The 15,911-nt window shown below is 43.8% G+C and overlaps 1 protein-coding gene across 1 annotated transcript in view; it reads right to left on the minus strand.

The window, feature by feature from the left end:
- The window catches only part of MTF1 (metal regulatory transcription factor 1), a 36,306-nt gene that overhangs the window by 6,777 nt on the left and 13,618 nt on the right, over window positions 1-15,911 (minus strand). Inside the window, exons 3-7 of the mRNA XM_021683731.1 lie at window positions 13,338-13,576; window positions 12,264-12,395; window positions 9,647-9,720; window positions 9,060-9,196; window positions 4,955-5,029 (exon numbers count right to left, since the gene is read on the minus strand). Of these exons, the coding sequence (XP_021539406.1) occupies window positions 4,955-5,029; window positions 9,060-9,196; window positions 9,647-9,720; window positions 12,264-12,395; window positions 13,338-13,576 (657 nt within the window). The remainder of the gene's footprint in view (window positions 1-4,954; window positions 5,030-9,059; window positions 9,197-9,646; window positions 9,721-12,263; window positions 12,396-13,337; window positions 13,577-15,911) is intronic.

The raw sequence follows: 15,911 nt of genomic DNA on the forward strand, positions 1-15,911 counted from the left end.
ACCAAATCCTTCCTAAAAATGGGATTGTATAATATCCATTACCTGCAACCTGCTCTTCTCATGTAATAATATACTCTGAGTATCCTTCAAGGTCATTACATAACTTCTACGATAGTCTAGCATGTATGCATGGTAATGAATCAAACAATATAAAACTTTTCATGAGAGGCAGTAGTTATCGCCTTATACTCACTATTGTTTGTCACTGCAAGTTTCTTGGTAATTAAGAATTAAGAAAACGTCAGAGGCATTTTTAAAAAGATAAAATGTGTGTGTGTGTGGGGGGGAACATAATGCCCTGAGCGTCTGACTCCTGATAGGCACCAAATAAAATGGCCACCTCCAGGCTTCTCTTTGGTGAAGGGGAGGGGACAGCAAATCTTTACCTCTAGTCCGCCCCCACCCCACATTTGGTAGGGCAGGAGTGACAGAGGCAAATGCCTCCAGGAGAGCAGGCAGGTAACACAAGTAATGAAGCCAGGGTGGTGGGGACGGGAGGCTGGGACAAACCGGAGAGCATGCGCCCCTGGCACCTAAAGGGCTTCAGAGGAACGCTGCCCTGTGATGTGCAGACTGGGGATTTCCAGCGCTCAAGAATGGTCTGAGATTTGGATTTTTTACGTGAAATCTACTGACTTGTAATTAAAAGCAAGTAACTGAAAACAAAGCACTGTATAGACCAAACAAAACCCATCTCCTGGCCATATTTTGTGTCAGTGCCAACTTGTGTTTAAAGGTCATTTTGCAACCACTCTGCTTCTGGGAGGGGGAAGGATCACTCTGGGCCTGGGCAAGTGTGGTGAGTGGAACTGTCCAGCAGCCTAGAGGTCCTCAAGATGAAACTGCCCATTTGAGCCAAGGGGGCCATTATTCTAGCATGATTCCATCGACTGGAAGATGAATCTGATTTCCAGCATGACACACACTGAAGGCACAAATCAACATGAGGCCTTCTGCTCCCAGTGCAGAGGGAGTTAAGGATCACAGGCCAAGACAGTGGCCTTCAAACTCTTATCATGATGCAAAGTAAGAAATGCATTTTATATATACACACATACATGCCTCACATTACATAACTATCCATATGCATAACTGTAACAAAAGTCTACGAAACGAGAGTTATCCTTACTACATGCAATGCCTTCTGATACTCTCTATTGTGTTGATACCCTAAAAATACTGACCATAATCCCCTACTTTATAACCCAATAAAGAGGCACAACTCAGTTTGAAAAGCAGTGGGCTAACAACTCCCACTAAGCTGTCAGCTCTACAACTTCCTCATGGTGGCTATTTTTGTTTTACCTGTTTACAAAATATCCGCAGTAACACTGTTAAAAAGGAATAAGCCTGTGTGACTCCAAAAGATCACCTACGAGAATGTTCACAGCAGCACTATCCTGATGGCTCCAAACTAGAAACTATCCAAATGCCCAAGGGAAGTAGAAAGACCAAATTATGGTACATTCACTTAGTGTAATACTGCTCACCAAGGAGAACCAATGATCTACAACTATGCAACAATATGGATTCATTTCTTAAACGTGATGTTGCAAGGAAGAAGCCAGCACAAACCAGTACAACTGGCATGATTCCAACTGTACAAAGCACAAAAATAGGCAAAATCCATCTTAGGTTGTTAGAAGTTGGGATAGTGGTTATCCTTAGGGAGAGGTAATAGCTGTTAGTGGGCATGGAGGGTGGGAGGCTTCTGGGATGCTGGGAATGTTCTATTTCTTGATTTGGGTGCTGGTTACATGGATGTGATGAATTGTGATCATTCATTAAGCTGTGCATTTGTGGGGCGCCTGGGTGGCTCAGTCGTTAAGCATCTGCCTTCGGCTCAGGTCATGATCCCAGGGTCCTGGGACTGAGCCCTGCATCGGGCTCCCAGCTCAGCGGGGAGCCTGCTTCTCCCTCTCCCACTCCCCCTGCTTGTGTTCCCTCTCTCACTGTGTTTCTCTGTCAAATAAATAAATAAAATCTTAAAACAAAACAAGCTGTACATTTGTGATAGGTGTACTTTTCTGTATGTATATTATACTTCAATAAAAACTATTTTTTAAAAAAAAGTGCTGAAGGGACCGTGACTCAGCCACTGCCAGGCTTCAGAGCACAAACCCTGGGGGCAGAGTAAGTTCAAGCAGCTCCCCAAGGTAGAGGAGACCAGAACAGGCTGAGCCTCTGGGGCCTGGAGCAGAGAGACAAAGAACCCTGGGAGCCGTCAGGGACCAAGATGGATCCCGGAGCTCAAGAGCAAAGATGCCCAGAGGATCATTCCCTAGCCACTTCAACCCTCCTTTAACAAAAGATCCGAGCAAACCGAAGCTCACTTCTGGGACACACATACACACATGGCTGACCAGAAACCTAGAAAAGGATGACCTCGTCAAAATGTATCATTCGGTATTAACAATTCATCATTTTTTTTTAAAAGGAGAACAAAGCAAAATTAATTCTATTGCTTCAAGGAATTGTGGCCTTAGAATGAAAGACTACAAATGAGACTATTTCCAATTCTGGAATAAATGATGGGTGGTGAGGGTACACTATGTAATTTGACCCCAAGGGACAGAGCCTCTCTCCCTGATGTCAATTGTGTTAGAAAAGGCATTCCTTTTTCCGCCCCCCCCCCAAGAAAGATTCCTCACCTGATGACCCCAGGGCTCCAGAAAGCTCTTTAGTCCTAGGTCATGGCCCTGGCCAGGGAGTGGACGCCTAAACAAACCATTTAATACAACCTCTGAGATTAAAGAAATATTATACCCAGAAATCTTAGGTTCCATAACTCAGAGGGCATCGAGGCTGTCCAGTGTGGAAATTTCATTTTAGACTATTAGCTCTGATATGCGAAATCCTATGAAGGGCTTATGTGATGTCTTTCTTTGTTCTTCAGATTGGTTCATTTCTATTGCTCCGTCTTCAATTTAACTGGTTCTCTCTTCTGTCATTTCCAATCTGCTGTTAAGCCCAACCAGTGCATTTTTTACTTCAGATACATTTTCAGTTCCAGAATTTCCATTTGATGTACTTTTTATAGTTTCTTTTTCTCTGCTGAGATTTCCTATTTATTCAGTTACTACAATCATATTCCTTTATGTCCTTGAGCATGAAGGAGCTACTTAGAAATTCTTGTTTACTGGGGCACCTGGCTGGCTCAGTCAGTGGAGTGTGCTGCTCTTGATCTTGGGGTCGTGAGTTTAAGCCCCACATTGGGTGTAGAAATTGCTTAAATAAATAAACTTAAAAAAAAAAATCGTTTTCTATGAATTCTAGCACCTGGCTCATCTTGGGATTAGTCTCCAAGATTACCTTTGCTTTGAGTAGGGGTAATGTTTTCCTCTTTCTTCTTATATTTACTAATTTTAGATTACCCTGGACATTGTAAATGATATGTTGTAGAGACTCTGGATTCTGTTACACTTCCTGGAAGAGTGTCTGTTTGTCAGCTTGACTATTCTGTTGATCTGGCTAGGCTCCAACCGCAAACTCGGTCTTCCCTGCAGGGGACAGCGCCTGCCTCTCTGTCCAGCTCCTCAGCCTTGGCTGGGCTGCTTAGGGTCGGTCTCACACACGCACAGTTCGGGGGCCAACCAGAGAGGTGAACAGTTTATACAAAGAGCCTGGGGCTCCCACTTTGTGGCTCTTCACTTGCCAGGTGCTTCTGCGGTAGCTAGGAACTCTGTCCTCTGGTTATTCAAGCCAGTGAGCCTGAATGTTTCCTGAGTTTTAGCCATCTTGTTTGGTGTCACCTGGGGCTTGCCCTGAGGCTGATAAGCCATAAAACTTGAAAACCTATCCAGTCCCTTTGCCATTGTCCACGTGGCTCCTTCTTCCAATCTTTACCTCTGCCTTTTTGGGGGCTGCTCTTTGGTGCCTTCAAGTAGTTATTCTTGATCATTTGGCCAGCATATGAGGTTGTTTTCTATGGGAGGGTTGGTCTGTTAAGAGCAACTCTGCCATTACCAGAAGAATCCAAGCCTTGGGGTGCTTAGATAAAAATGCAGTGTCAGATGCCATTCCCAGAGGATACTGATGAAGCAGGCTTGGGGTGAGGCCCAAGAAGCCACGTCGTCAGAAGCGCTGCAGATGACCCCACTGACACACTCTGGGAACCAGCACACATTTCAGGGCATTCCTGAGTCTTTCCGTCTCTATTCAAATACCGCCTATCACGTTGATTCCTTCTTATTTACGCATATACTCATAGAAAATCCAACTTAAGCTATGTTTATTTACCATAGAAGAACAATAAACAATGCATACTTAACAACCAGTGTTGGTGACACAGCAAAGCACAGATCCTCATGAAGGAGCATAAGCTCAGGCTTCAGGCAGTGGCCTACAAGGCACATCATGGAGCCACAGGAATGGCAGGGAAATTCCACACAGAGTGAACTGAAGCCATCAGATCAAGAGACAGTGGGGTTGCTCTTTAGAAGAGAGCTTATAGAGAAGGTTCCCTTCAGGAACCCAATGCAGTGAGCTCAAAGAAAGACAAATACAGACTCTGGTTAGATCAGCAGGGCTTGAGGAAGTCTGCAAACTGGAATTCTGGTGAATTCTCGCCCTCCCCTTATCGTGGACTAATTTCAAACTCCTCAAGGACAGACCACACCTACTTTTTTACCACTACAAGCTCAGCACCAGCACACTGCCTGATGGACTAGGCACTCAATAGATATTTGCTAAGCGAAGAAAAGAAAGAAATTTTCTGGGGCCAGGGGTTATCGAGTGAGTGACATGGGTCAAAAGGCATTAGACATCAGAGAGAACAACCTCTCCCATGGGGGCTCTATCAGGAAATAAACCAAAACAGCCCTAAATGGTCAGTAATTGGACATAACCAAATCTGGAAGACTGCAAAGGCTGGCCTCCCTCGATTTTCCCACCAAAGGGAAGCACTCAATTCTTGCACTTATTTTTCTCATACTCATATCACAGGTACACTTACTGTAGAATTTTCTCGCAGTTCAGAATCTGTGGACAGAAGGCTCAAGTCACTCAGACAAAGTGAGTGATTTGTATCCTGTGAAAGAAAAAATTCTAACTGAGTAACAAAAAAATCAGAATTTATAGTAGCATAGCATGTAATAAAACACTTGATCACAATGTCCCTACGGTTCCAAATGTCAAGATTTGTTACTTGGAGAGGTAAAAACCATCCAAAGAAAGGGCTATGTGAATTATTTTAATTTTTAAAATCCTGATATTCTTAGAAGACTGTCTTATATTTCTTAAAGATGGTTAATAGAAGAGTTTAAGAAATCTCATGACTCCGGCTCCAAGTCACAAAAGCTGTAATAATATGAAATTAGTAATATTTGTATAATTGGTTTTATCCTTTACAAAGCAATTTCACATGACCTCATCTGCTATTCATATGAACCTGAAGTATTTTATTTTATTTCTTTAAGATTTTTATTGATTTACTATTGAGAGAGAGAGAGAGAGCATGAGAGGGAGGAGGGTCAGAGGGAGAAGCAGGCTCCCTGCTGAGCAGGGAGCCCAATGGGGGACTCGATCCTGGGACTCCAGGATCATGACCTGAGCCGAAGGCAGTCGCTTAACCAACTGAGCCACCCAGGCGCCCCGAACCTGAAGTATTTTATATTCCCATTTTAAGTATGAGAAAATTAATGCTAAGACTGACAGTGAACTGTCCAAAATCACATAGCTAATTAGCAGAAACACAAACCCAGTGCTGATGGGAACTCCACTACTGTATCGCTGTGTCCCCAGCATCCCAGGGATTCTTACTCAGCAGTACTGAGGACTTGCTTTCAAATACGACTGCCTCGGCTAACTCTGAACTCTGGATTCCTAGAATGCCAGCTGCAATTCACACACTTTAGGTGGTATCCCTGCTTACCTCATGGATCAGATGTTTCCATTCATACATGCATTCAACAAATAGTCACTGAGCGTCTACTATGTATTAGGAACTGTTCAGGCCCAGGGATACAATAATGAACAAAACAAGGTCCCTGCCACCATAGAGCTTACATTGGGGCGGGGGGGGTGTGTGACAAAATCCCCGAAGAATACAAGATGATGCTAAGTGCTACGGAGGGTAGAGGGAATAGGGAATGCCAGAGCAGGAGATGCCCTTTTATTAGATCAGAGGAGGCCTCTTAGGTAAGCTGGCATTTGAGCAGATACTGAAGGAAAGAGAGCATGGGCCATGCACATCTCTGGGAAAAGTGTTCTAAGCAGAGGATACAGCAAGTACAAAGGCCTGGAGGCAGGAATGGGCTTCCCTTGTTCGAGGCACTACGAAGAGGACAGTACAGCTAAAATGAGAGAAAGAGAAGTAAATGAGGCCAGAGAAGTGACCAGACCAGAATCTATAGGGCCCTGTGGGCCACTGTAAGATTCTGACTTTTGCTCTAAGTGATGCAAGAAGCTACTGGAGAGTTATGAACAGAGAACAGACATTATTTGCCTTATGGTTTAGAAAGATTGCCCTGGGTGAAATAGGTAAACCAGTCTGTGTCAAGGCAGAGTGGGAGTAGGGAGAAGGAGAAAGGTGTGAGGAAGATCACTTAGTGGTTACCGCAGTAATCCAGAAAAAAGGTGACAGCAGCCTGAACAAAGTTATCAGAAATGATCAGATTCTACGTATATTCTCAAGGTAGAGCTGACAGACTTTGCTGGCAGATGTGGGATATGAGGGGAAAGAAAGTGGTATCAAGAACGACTCCAAGACTTTTGGTCTGTGCCACTAAAAACACAGAGGTACCATTTACTAAGGTGGGGACCTGTAGGTGGAGGAGGTTTGGACATATCAAATTTGAGAAGACTGATGTTTTCTGGGTTGAAGAGGGAGGCTGAATATATTGCTCTTCCTCAACTTACAGTGCAGCTACGTCCTGATAAACCCAGCCTAAGTTGAAAATGCACTGAATACCTAACCTTCTAAACATCACAGCTTAGCCTAGCCTACCTGAAACGCGCTCAGAACGCTTACATTAGCCTATAATTGGGCAAAATAATTTAACACAAAGCTGATTTTATAACAAAGTGCTGACTAGCTCCTGTAACTGAATACTGTACTGAAAGGGAAAAAACAGACCAGTTGAATGGGTCTGGAATAGTTGGAAGTGTTATCAGTTGTTTACCCTTGTGATTGCAGGGCTCACAGGGGGTTGTGGCTTGCTCCCACTGCCCAGCATCACAAGAGAGGATCATACAGCCTACTGTTAGGCCAGAAAAAGATTCAAATCAAAATTCAAAGTATGGTTTGTACTGAGTGCATATCACTTTCACACCCATAAAATCAAACCATCCTAAGTGGGGCCTGTCTGTACAAGGCTAGAGTTCAGGAAGAGATCCAGGCTGGAGATCTTTATTTAGGACTTAGAGGCAATCTAGATGGCATTGAAAGCCTGGGACGAGAGGAGCTTCCCTTTACTGGGGAATGAGCTGCGACCCAGAGAAGACGAGATCTGAGCACCATGCACTGGGGCGTCCCAGTGCTTAGGGGCTGTCACCAATTAAAGTGTCCTTGGATTGTCACATGAATGAGCAGATTGATCACGACTTAGTACAGGCAGCTTAGTAGATGAAGACTCTCGGATCTTAATGTTTTTATCTGGTTTTCCAGAAGAGGAAACTGAGGCACAAAGATGCCATTTGCCTAAGGGCATCCATCTGATCAGTAGCAGAGCTTGGATCTGAATTCAGGCAGCTGAGCTCCACAGGCCACAGCTGTCACAGCTAACGTTATTTTGCCTCTCACAACACAGGGGTCAAGAACCAGGCTCTGGAATCAGACTGCCTGTCTAAATTAGAGTAATTAAAAGCTTTGGATACTTAAGCAAGTCATTTAATTTCTCCTTGTCTCAAAAGTTTCATTATTGGTAATGTGGAGCTAATAATAGTATTGACCTCACAAAGCTCTTTTGAGTGAGATAATCCATATAAAAACACTTAGCACCGAATCTGGCACAACGTAAACACTCAGTAAATGTTAGTTATTATTACTAATAAGATACAGGGGCAGAATCTGTTTGAAGGGATCCTTTGCTATTTAAAAATTGGAAACCAGAGAATTAAAGTATGCTGTCTCTCCCCAAATCAAAATCGTATTACCTACTTCAGGTAAAAACCTCATTTTTCAAAAGGAGGTCAGTATGTTTCAGTTCCTTTATCTATGGAATAGTAAGATAATAATAATACTCACTTCCCAGGTTTAAGAGACATACATAAGTGCCCAATATGTTAGAAGTAAGAACAGTAGGGGTGCCTGGGTGGCTCGGTCGGTTAAACATCTGACTCTTGATTTCCGCTCAGGTTGTGATCTCAGGGTTGTGAGATCGAGCCCCATACTGGGCTCCACACTTAGTGGAGTTTGCTTCTCTCCCTCTCCCTCTGCCCCTCCCCATGAGCTGTCGCTCTCTCTCTCTCCCTCAAATAAATAAATAAATCTTAAAAAAAAAAGAAGAAAAAGAAGAAGTAAAAACAGCAAATTTCTCCTAGGACCTCTCCAGAATGGAGCTGCAGAGGAGAGGGAAATATGGTAGAGGGGCTTGGCAAAGAACAGACCAACTGTCCAAAACTGCAGAAGAATGTTCTGTGGTTCAGCACCTCCCATCAGTGGCTCTCAAACCTTCTGGCCTACAGACAGTTCAAAAGGGCAAGGAACCTTCCAGATTCTGCCTGGTTCTCCAATGATAGATTAAACAGATGTATGAAGCAAAGCATTAATTTGTGTTCCAAACTCAAGTACAGATGTACCATTTTGTAGACACAAATGAGAAAATAAGACCCTTTTAGAGCATCTGGCTGACCCATCTGAAACCTCTGGTTACAAGGCACCTCTTGCACCATATCTGATGGGAAGGAGGCAGAGCCGAATCAAAAGCTGAAGTACAGGGCGCCTGGTGAAATTTCTGGCTTGCACCATCCTGTCACAAAGACACAGATCTTGACCCTGATTTCTTCCCTCTCACTGACGGATACATAGAGAAGATGTTTTGACCTTTTATTTTGATATACAAACAACTGTTGCTGTTCCATGTTGCCCAGATCAAAACAAGGGACAAAACACCACGTACCTCTGATCCACTGTGATTTGGAAGTGCATTGTATGAATGTCCTTTGTTATCGTGACCTTTCATGTGACTTTTGAGACTGTACTGAGTGCTGAATGTTTTCTCACAGCCATTACTGGGGCAGAAAAAGGGTCTTTCACCTGCAAGAATGACAAATAGTGTTAATATTCCCATAGTCATTTCACTGGATTCAGACATCTACTTTTCCCTAACAGAGGGAAGTAAATATTCCTGAGGGTTCAGGTAACGGTTGTTACAAGTTGGACAAATTACATGTTAACCATTTCAGTCCTAAAACTGAATGTAGAACAAACATAGCCTGCCCTGGCAAGTTTTAAGAGAAGATATGTTTTTTCCCCCCTCAGCTTCTTCTTTTGAGAATCTCTGCACTGGTTTCATTTCTTAAGGTTGGATTCCTGAGTCCAACCTTTAGATCCTTTTACCTCTGGAAGAAACTCAAACATTATAGGTGAAGGCTAAGCTGATTAGGCTTGCTCCTTCCACGAAGCTCTACAGGTCCCAAGGGAAACACAGATATTTACTGGCTTGATGAAGGTTAAGAGGAAAACTACAAATCAGCCTAAACTCACCAGTATGTGTACGGACGTGAGTTTTAAGGTGGTGGCTTGCCGCGAACGCCTTCCCACAGCCATCATGATCACACCTAAGGAAGTTGTTTAAGCAAAAGAAACAGCAGTCATTAGGGAAACAGGTCTTTATCGTCACCATCTCTTATAAATACAAGCTCAAACTAAAACACATGTTCAGAACACTGAGGTCTCATCGAGGAAATTGGTTTTAGAGATGGGAAATGGAAATAGGTCACTGGAAAAAGTGACAGATCTGGGAACAGAGGGAACTGATGATCCAGGATAAATATTTCTTGTCCTATAAGTAAGTCACATGTTGAGAGCTCTGACAATAAAAGTTTTTTGATGAATTACTTAACAGAATTCTATTGACGATCCAGAGTTGATATGGAAAATCTACTGCCAGTGGAATACCAGGGATGTCAATAGTGGGGACAGAGGCTCTCACAGAGGCAGGAGGCCTAAAATATAACACTACAACAAAATCAGTCCCAACTACATTGACCGTATAATATAGAATGTATAGTGGTTGTAATGACTTATTCATAATCTTCAGTGTCAAGATCCATTTCTTTCTCTTTTACTTTCTTGATAACCAGCGCTGGAAGTAATCTCTCCCTCCTGAGAACTCCTGAGGCATTTATCTATGTGCTTCTTTTATGGCATCTGTCATTTCCAATCTTATTTTATCTCTATGTGTATACATTTGTTATCTGTTCTCCTAGATTATAAACTCTTTGAGGGCAGGGTCCAAGTAGTCCTTTACATCTGCTGTAGTTCTTGCACACAGCAGGCATTCAGTAACTATTTATATGAATGAATGCATTTTCTTGTAAGCCAAAGTATTTTATTTCTTTAAATAGAAAGCTTCTCTGGAGCATTTTACTTCTTAATAATATATAATCATGTGTCTAAAGCTCCATCTAATATTCAAGAAAAATTAGCAGTTTTAATCATCAAAAAATGCATGTGATTGAAAAGAAATTAGAGTCCCCTCAACAGCCCTATGGGGGAAAAAGTAACCCAAGCGTCTCAAAATGTGGAGAGTAACCAACTAGAATTTAAATACTCTTACTTTCAGGGGTACCTGGCTGGCTCAGTCAGTAGAGCATGCAACTCTTGATCTCAGGGTTTTGAGTTCAAGTCTCATGTTGGGCATACAGCTTACTTATTTACTTACTTACTAACTAAATAAATAAATACTCTTGCCGTTAGAGGGGCTATGACTCAGGAATGAATCTTTAATTTTATTATTTTTTAAAGATTTTATTTATTTATTAGACACAGCGAGAGAGGGAACACAAGCAGGGGGAGTGGGAGAGGGAGAAGCAGGCTTCCCACCGAGCAGGGAGCCCGATGCGGGGCTTGATCCCAGGATCCTAGGATCATGACCTGAGCCGAAGGCAGACGCTTAATGACTGAGCCACCCAGGCGCCCCCAAATCTTTAATTTTAAAACACCATTCCATTCAGTTGATGTTTAAGAGTTGACTGCCCCTGAAGACAGGGGCACCATCTAAGCATCCTGATAAGGAGAGGGGGAAGGTAGCATATTTGATGCCATGTACGTAACAGCAGTCTCTCCTGCCACAATTCAGAGACAATGTTTATGGGCAAGTTTTCAATAATACATCTATATTATATTTAGGGGAAATCCTTACAAACTGATGATCTTATTTAAAAAGTCATATAGGGGCGCCTGGGTAGCTCAGTCGTTAAGCGTCTGCCTTCGGCTTGGGTCATGATCCCAGGGTCCTGGGATCAAGCCCCGCATCAGGCTCCCTGCTCCACGGGAAGCCTGCTTCTCCCTCTCCCACTCCCCCTGCTTGTGTTTCCTCTCTCGCTGTCTCTCTCTCTGTCAAACAAATAAAATCTTTAAAATAAATAAATAAATAAGTAAATAAAAAAGTCATATAATCATCCCAAAGTTGTTTTTGAACCCCTACTGAATGCCCAGACCCACACTCTACACTATGAGCAGAGAAGAAGGTAGATGATACAAGTCCTTCCTTCAAGGTTACCCGTTTACACATGGATGTATTAAATACACATACATACACATGTATATATAGATTGAAATACAGACAAAAATGGATGCTCCTATATGTGTGAATACACACGTATTACAAGGCAACAACTAAACAAGCCACAAAATAAAATACCTGCATTCTTACCCCTCATCTCCCCTCTCATCGCCTCCTCTCCCCACCTCGATTTTTAGGTAGCTCTCCCTTCCGTTGTGCTCAAAGTCGTTTGAGCACCTCAGTCTCATGTACTGTCTGGTTACTGGGGGTTTCTTTCTCACCAGACTACGTGCCCAAGAGAAGAGCGTGTGTCTTAGTATTTCTCTAGCACCGATAAAAGTGCCTCCCACCTTAAGTGAGTTTCAACAACTGCTCGTTGAAAAAGGGAAAGCATGAGGCGGAAAGGCTACCACCAGAGTCCAGAGTAAGGATGCTCTTAGAACCCATCGCCACGCCTCCCGTGTGTGGCAGTTGGTTGTAGCTGCCAAAGAACTAGCGGAGGGAATTTTCTTTCCGCTTTGAAAAATGTCAGGGCCACATGAAGACACCCAGCTGCAACCTGGTCAGCGACAAACCGACGACAATAAGACTTACCGAAATGGCTTTTCTCCTGTATGGGTTCGAATGTGCTTCCTCAGATCACTGAGTGTGGTGAAGTACTTGCTGCAGCCTTCGGATTCACAGTTAAACGTTTTCCCTGTGTGAAGCCTCTGATGTGCTTTCAGCCTGCGAGACAGTCCAGAGACAAAGTCCCTCTGTCATTTGCATAACGTACGACAGAGCTTCCCCTCCCATGTCAGCTTAATGTGCTTCAGGATCCAGTGCCTAAGAGTTCCATATCCATAATATATTAGTATGCAAAATTTTTTGCTTGAAGAGAAATTCAGAGAAGTATGTATCCTAGTGGTAGGAGTGTGACTGTGCAGCCAGACTGCCTGGGACTCAAATCCTGGTCCCACTTCCTATTGGATGGGGGAGCCTCAAGCCAGTTACAAAACCTCTCTGTGCTTCCACTTACGTATCAGCTCTGTGAGGATTAGAACTCAGGACAGTGCTTAGCACACGGTGAGTGCTTCCTAAGCGTTAGCTATTGCCATGTTTGTTATTTTAGACCCAAAGTTGAAGACTAATAGAAGTCTCCTGATACAAACGTGTACAAGAGAACTGGCTAACGAGTGGTAGAAAAAAGTTATCTTCAAGGTGAGGAAGGAAAGAAAATGACAGAAGCCTCTGTACAAGACCCTGAGCCAAGGGGAGGCAACAGTACAAGTATTAAAATCCCCAGGCCAGTATGTCACTCCCGGAGATACAAATCTGAACACGAATGTACTATCCTTTTTAACCAACCCCATATACGTCAATCTTTAAGTAACAAGTTCCTCCAGCGAATTTTAAATTTGAGAGCACAGCTGTGCTCTTTATTTTATTTTTTAATTTTATTTTTTTAAGTAGGCTCCATGCCCAGCGTGGAGCCCAGCACGGGGCTTGAACTCACGACCCTGAGATCAAGACCTAAGGTGAGACCAAGAGTCGGACGCTTAACGGACTGAGCTACCCAGGTGCGCCCCAGCTGTGCCCTTTAAAGCGCTGGAATTGCCCATCTGCACAGGGCAAGGAGAGGACTCTGCAATCACAAGGCCAGGGACAGGGGTTGGAGGAGAGGCCGACCTGTACAGCGTGTTGAACGCCTTCTCACAGCCCTGCACGTCGCACTCAAATGGCTTCTCCTTCGTGTGCACTCGCACATGGATCCTGAGGCTGTAGGAGGTGAGGAAGGCCTTGCCACAGCCCTCCTGATTGCAGACAAAGGTGTACTCTCCTCGGTGAGTCTTCTGGTGGGTGCGCAGGTTGCCTGCTGTGCTGTAGGTGCGGGGACAGCCCTCAAAGGTGCACTGGTACCGCTTTACCTGGCAGACAAAGGACACCTCATCAATAGGACAGAAGAGCTGCCCAGGGCCTAACTCCCCCCAGAGCCTGGCTCCCAGGAAATGTGGACACAGAGGTCGGTATCATAAACACAGAAAACAACCTCTAACAACAAAGTGGGGAAATCTTCCCCTTGATCAAATCACTCCAGAACAACAAATAATAAGTCACAGGGATGAGATAAGCTTGTAGGCAGATGAATATTCTAAATGAATATACTAAGGGGGGTTTTCAAACTCTAGCATACATCTAGCATCTAAAGGTGGGCCCACACTGTTACAGTTACCTATACTGAAATAACATTTTGGCTTTGTTTTTTTTTTTTTTAATTAATTTATTTTAGGAAGAGAGAGAGAGACTGAGACTGTGTGTGCAGGGGGGAGGGACAGAGAGAGTCTTAAGCAGACTCCCAACTGAGCGCGGAGACTGACACGGGGCTCGATCTCATGACCCTGAGATCGAAACCAAAGTTGGACGCTTAACGACTACACCACCCAGGCGTCCCTTGACTTTGTTTTAAGGCTTGATTAAACACCCTGCTTTATGGCACCCCACCTTGATTGGAATTGACCAATGTTAAACTGGGTCTAAAACATCCTGACATTGACATACTCAGTCATCAAGCAGTATCTCCCTAGCATAGTTTCCACTGCAAAGTTTCAAGTCTATGAAATGAAAATACTGTATCGTGAAATTCTTGGAGTATTTGCTGGTATGACATTTCTCAAAATGCCAGCCTCTCGGTTTCACTTTCACCGCCAAACTTCTTGAGAGGGTGGCATACATGTGTGCCTCCCTCTCCCTCAATGCCCACATATTCCTTAACAACTTGGCAAGCTGGTTTCACTGCAGGAAATTATTCTCTTGCACTTCCCAGTGGCCAAACCCTTCCATCCTTCTCCATTTGCCTTCACTTATTTGCAAACCTCTTGCATCGCCCTCCCCTCCTGAAAACTTGTCCTTCACAGCACAGCAATCCCACAGGGCTCTCTTTATCTTCTTCTCCTCCTCGAAGCCACACCTTTCCCTTCACCTTGATATGTAGGTTTATTCTGGAACTTATCTCTCCCCTCCCATGCCTGCCCAGTGCAAGGGAAGCAGCCTTAGATGTGGCTGGAGGAGACTGAATTTCTGGCACTTATGTTCAAGACCTTCCGCAACTCATTTTGCTTCTCTGAGCCTCAGTTCTTTATTTCTCAAATGAGTATTAATGCCTACCCTGCCTGTCTCATGTGCTGTGGAGTGGAACGAAATGAGATCAAACATTTGTGAAAATACGTGGTGAATGATCTGATGCTGTACACACCAGGGTGCTAGTATTGTCTCCTCTTCAGCTTTCGCCAACATCTTCATCCTTTGACCCGACCTTGCTCCAAAGCCAGTCCACATCTCCAACTACACTATTAGTATTCATTCCACAGTTACTGAACTCTCAGGTCCCAGGCAACAAGCTAGATACCGTATCAGATAAACAAGTGAACAAGACAAAAATCTCTGCTTTTAAGGAGTGCCAATTTTAAGGAGGCATATGTGCACAAATTATTATAAACTATGCTGAGCCCAACAAGAGATATTTGCCCAAGGTGCCTAGGGAATATGAAAAAGGGAAACCTAACTCTTCCTGGAAAGACTAGAAGTAGTAAAAGGCTCAGAAGCTGAGGTCCTCTCTCTGAAGTGTTTTTTTCACTTGCCTGTCTGTTGTAGGGATAAACTGAAAATGTGTTCCTCAGACAAACCAGGAAGAGAAGGGCAGTCTAGAAAGTGGTGACACAGGGTGCCTGGGTGGCTCAGTAGGTTAAGCATCTGACTTCAGCTCAGGTCATGATCTCAGGATTGTGAGATCAAGACATCAGGCTCCCTGCTCAGTGGGAAGTCCGCTTTTCCCTTTCCATCTGCACCCCCTCTCAAATAAAAAAAAAGAGGTGACACCTTGGGAACTGCATGGAAAGAGGAATGAGTGTGCTGGTACAGTGAACCACAAACATACCTGCAGTATATAAGAGGCTATAAGGAGAAAAATAAGGTGAGGCCTCCTTAGTCAAGCTATGGAGTAGAAGAATAGGACAATGGGGGCTCACCAATGGATTTCAACCAAAAGAGCAACATATCAGATCTGCAGTTTAGGAGAGATCCTTCTGGTAGCCTAGTGGAAGATGGACTGGAAGGGTAAGTGAACAGAAGAAGGCATAGAGACTAAGAGAAGAGGGACAATAGTCCAGGAGGGGATGAGAAGAACCTGAACGAGGAAGTGAGAGTGGACAGTATGAGAAATGAATTCCAGAGAAATTAAAGGGGGAGGAATGACTCGCCATAGTG

The sequence above is a fragment of the Neomonachus schauinslandi genome, chromosome 4, assembly GCF_002201575.2.
Source record: "Neomonachus schauinslandi chromosome 4, ASM220157v2, whole genome shotgun sequence".
NCBI lineage: Eukaryota > Metazoa > Chordata > Mammalia > Carnivora > Phocidae > Neomonachus > Neomonachus schauinslandi.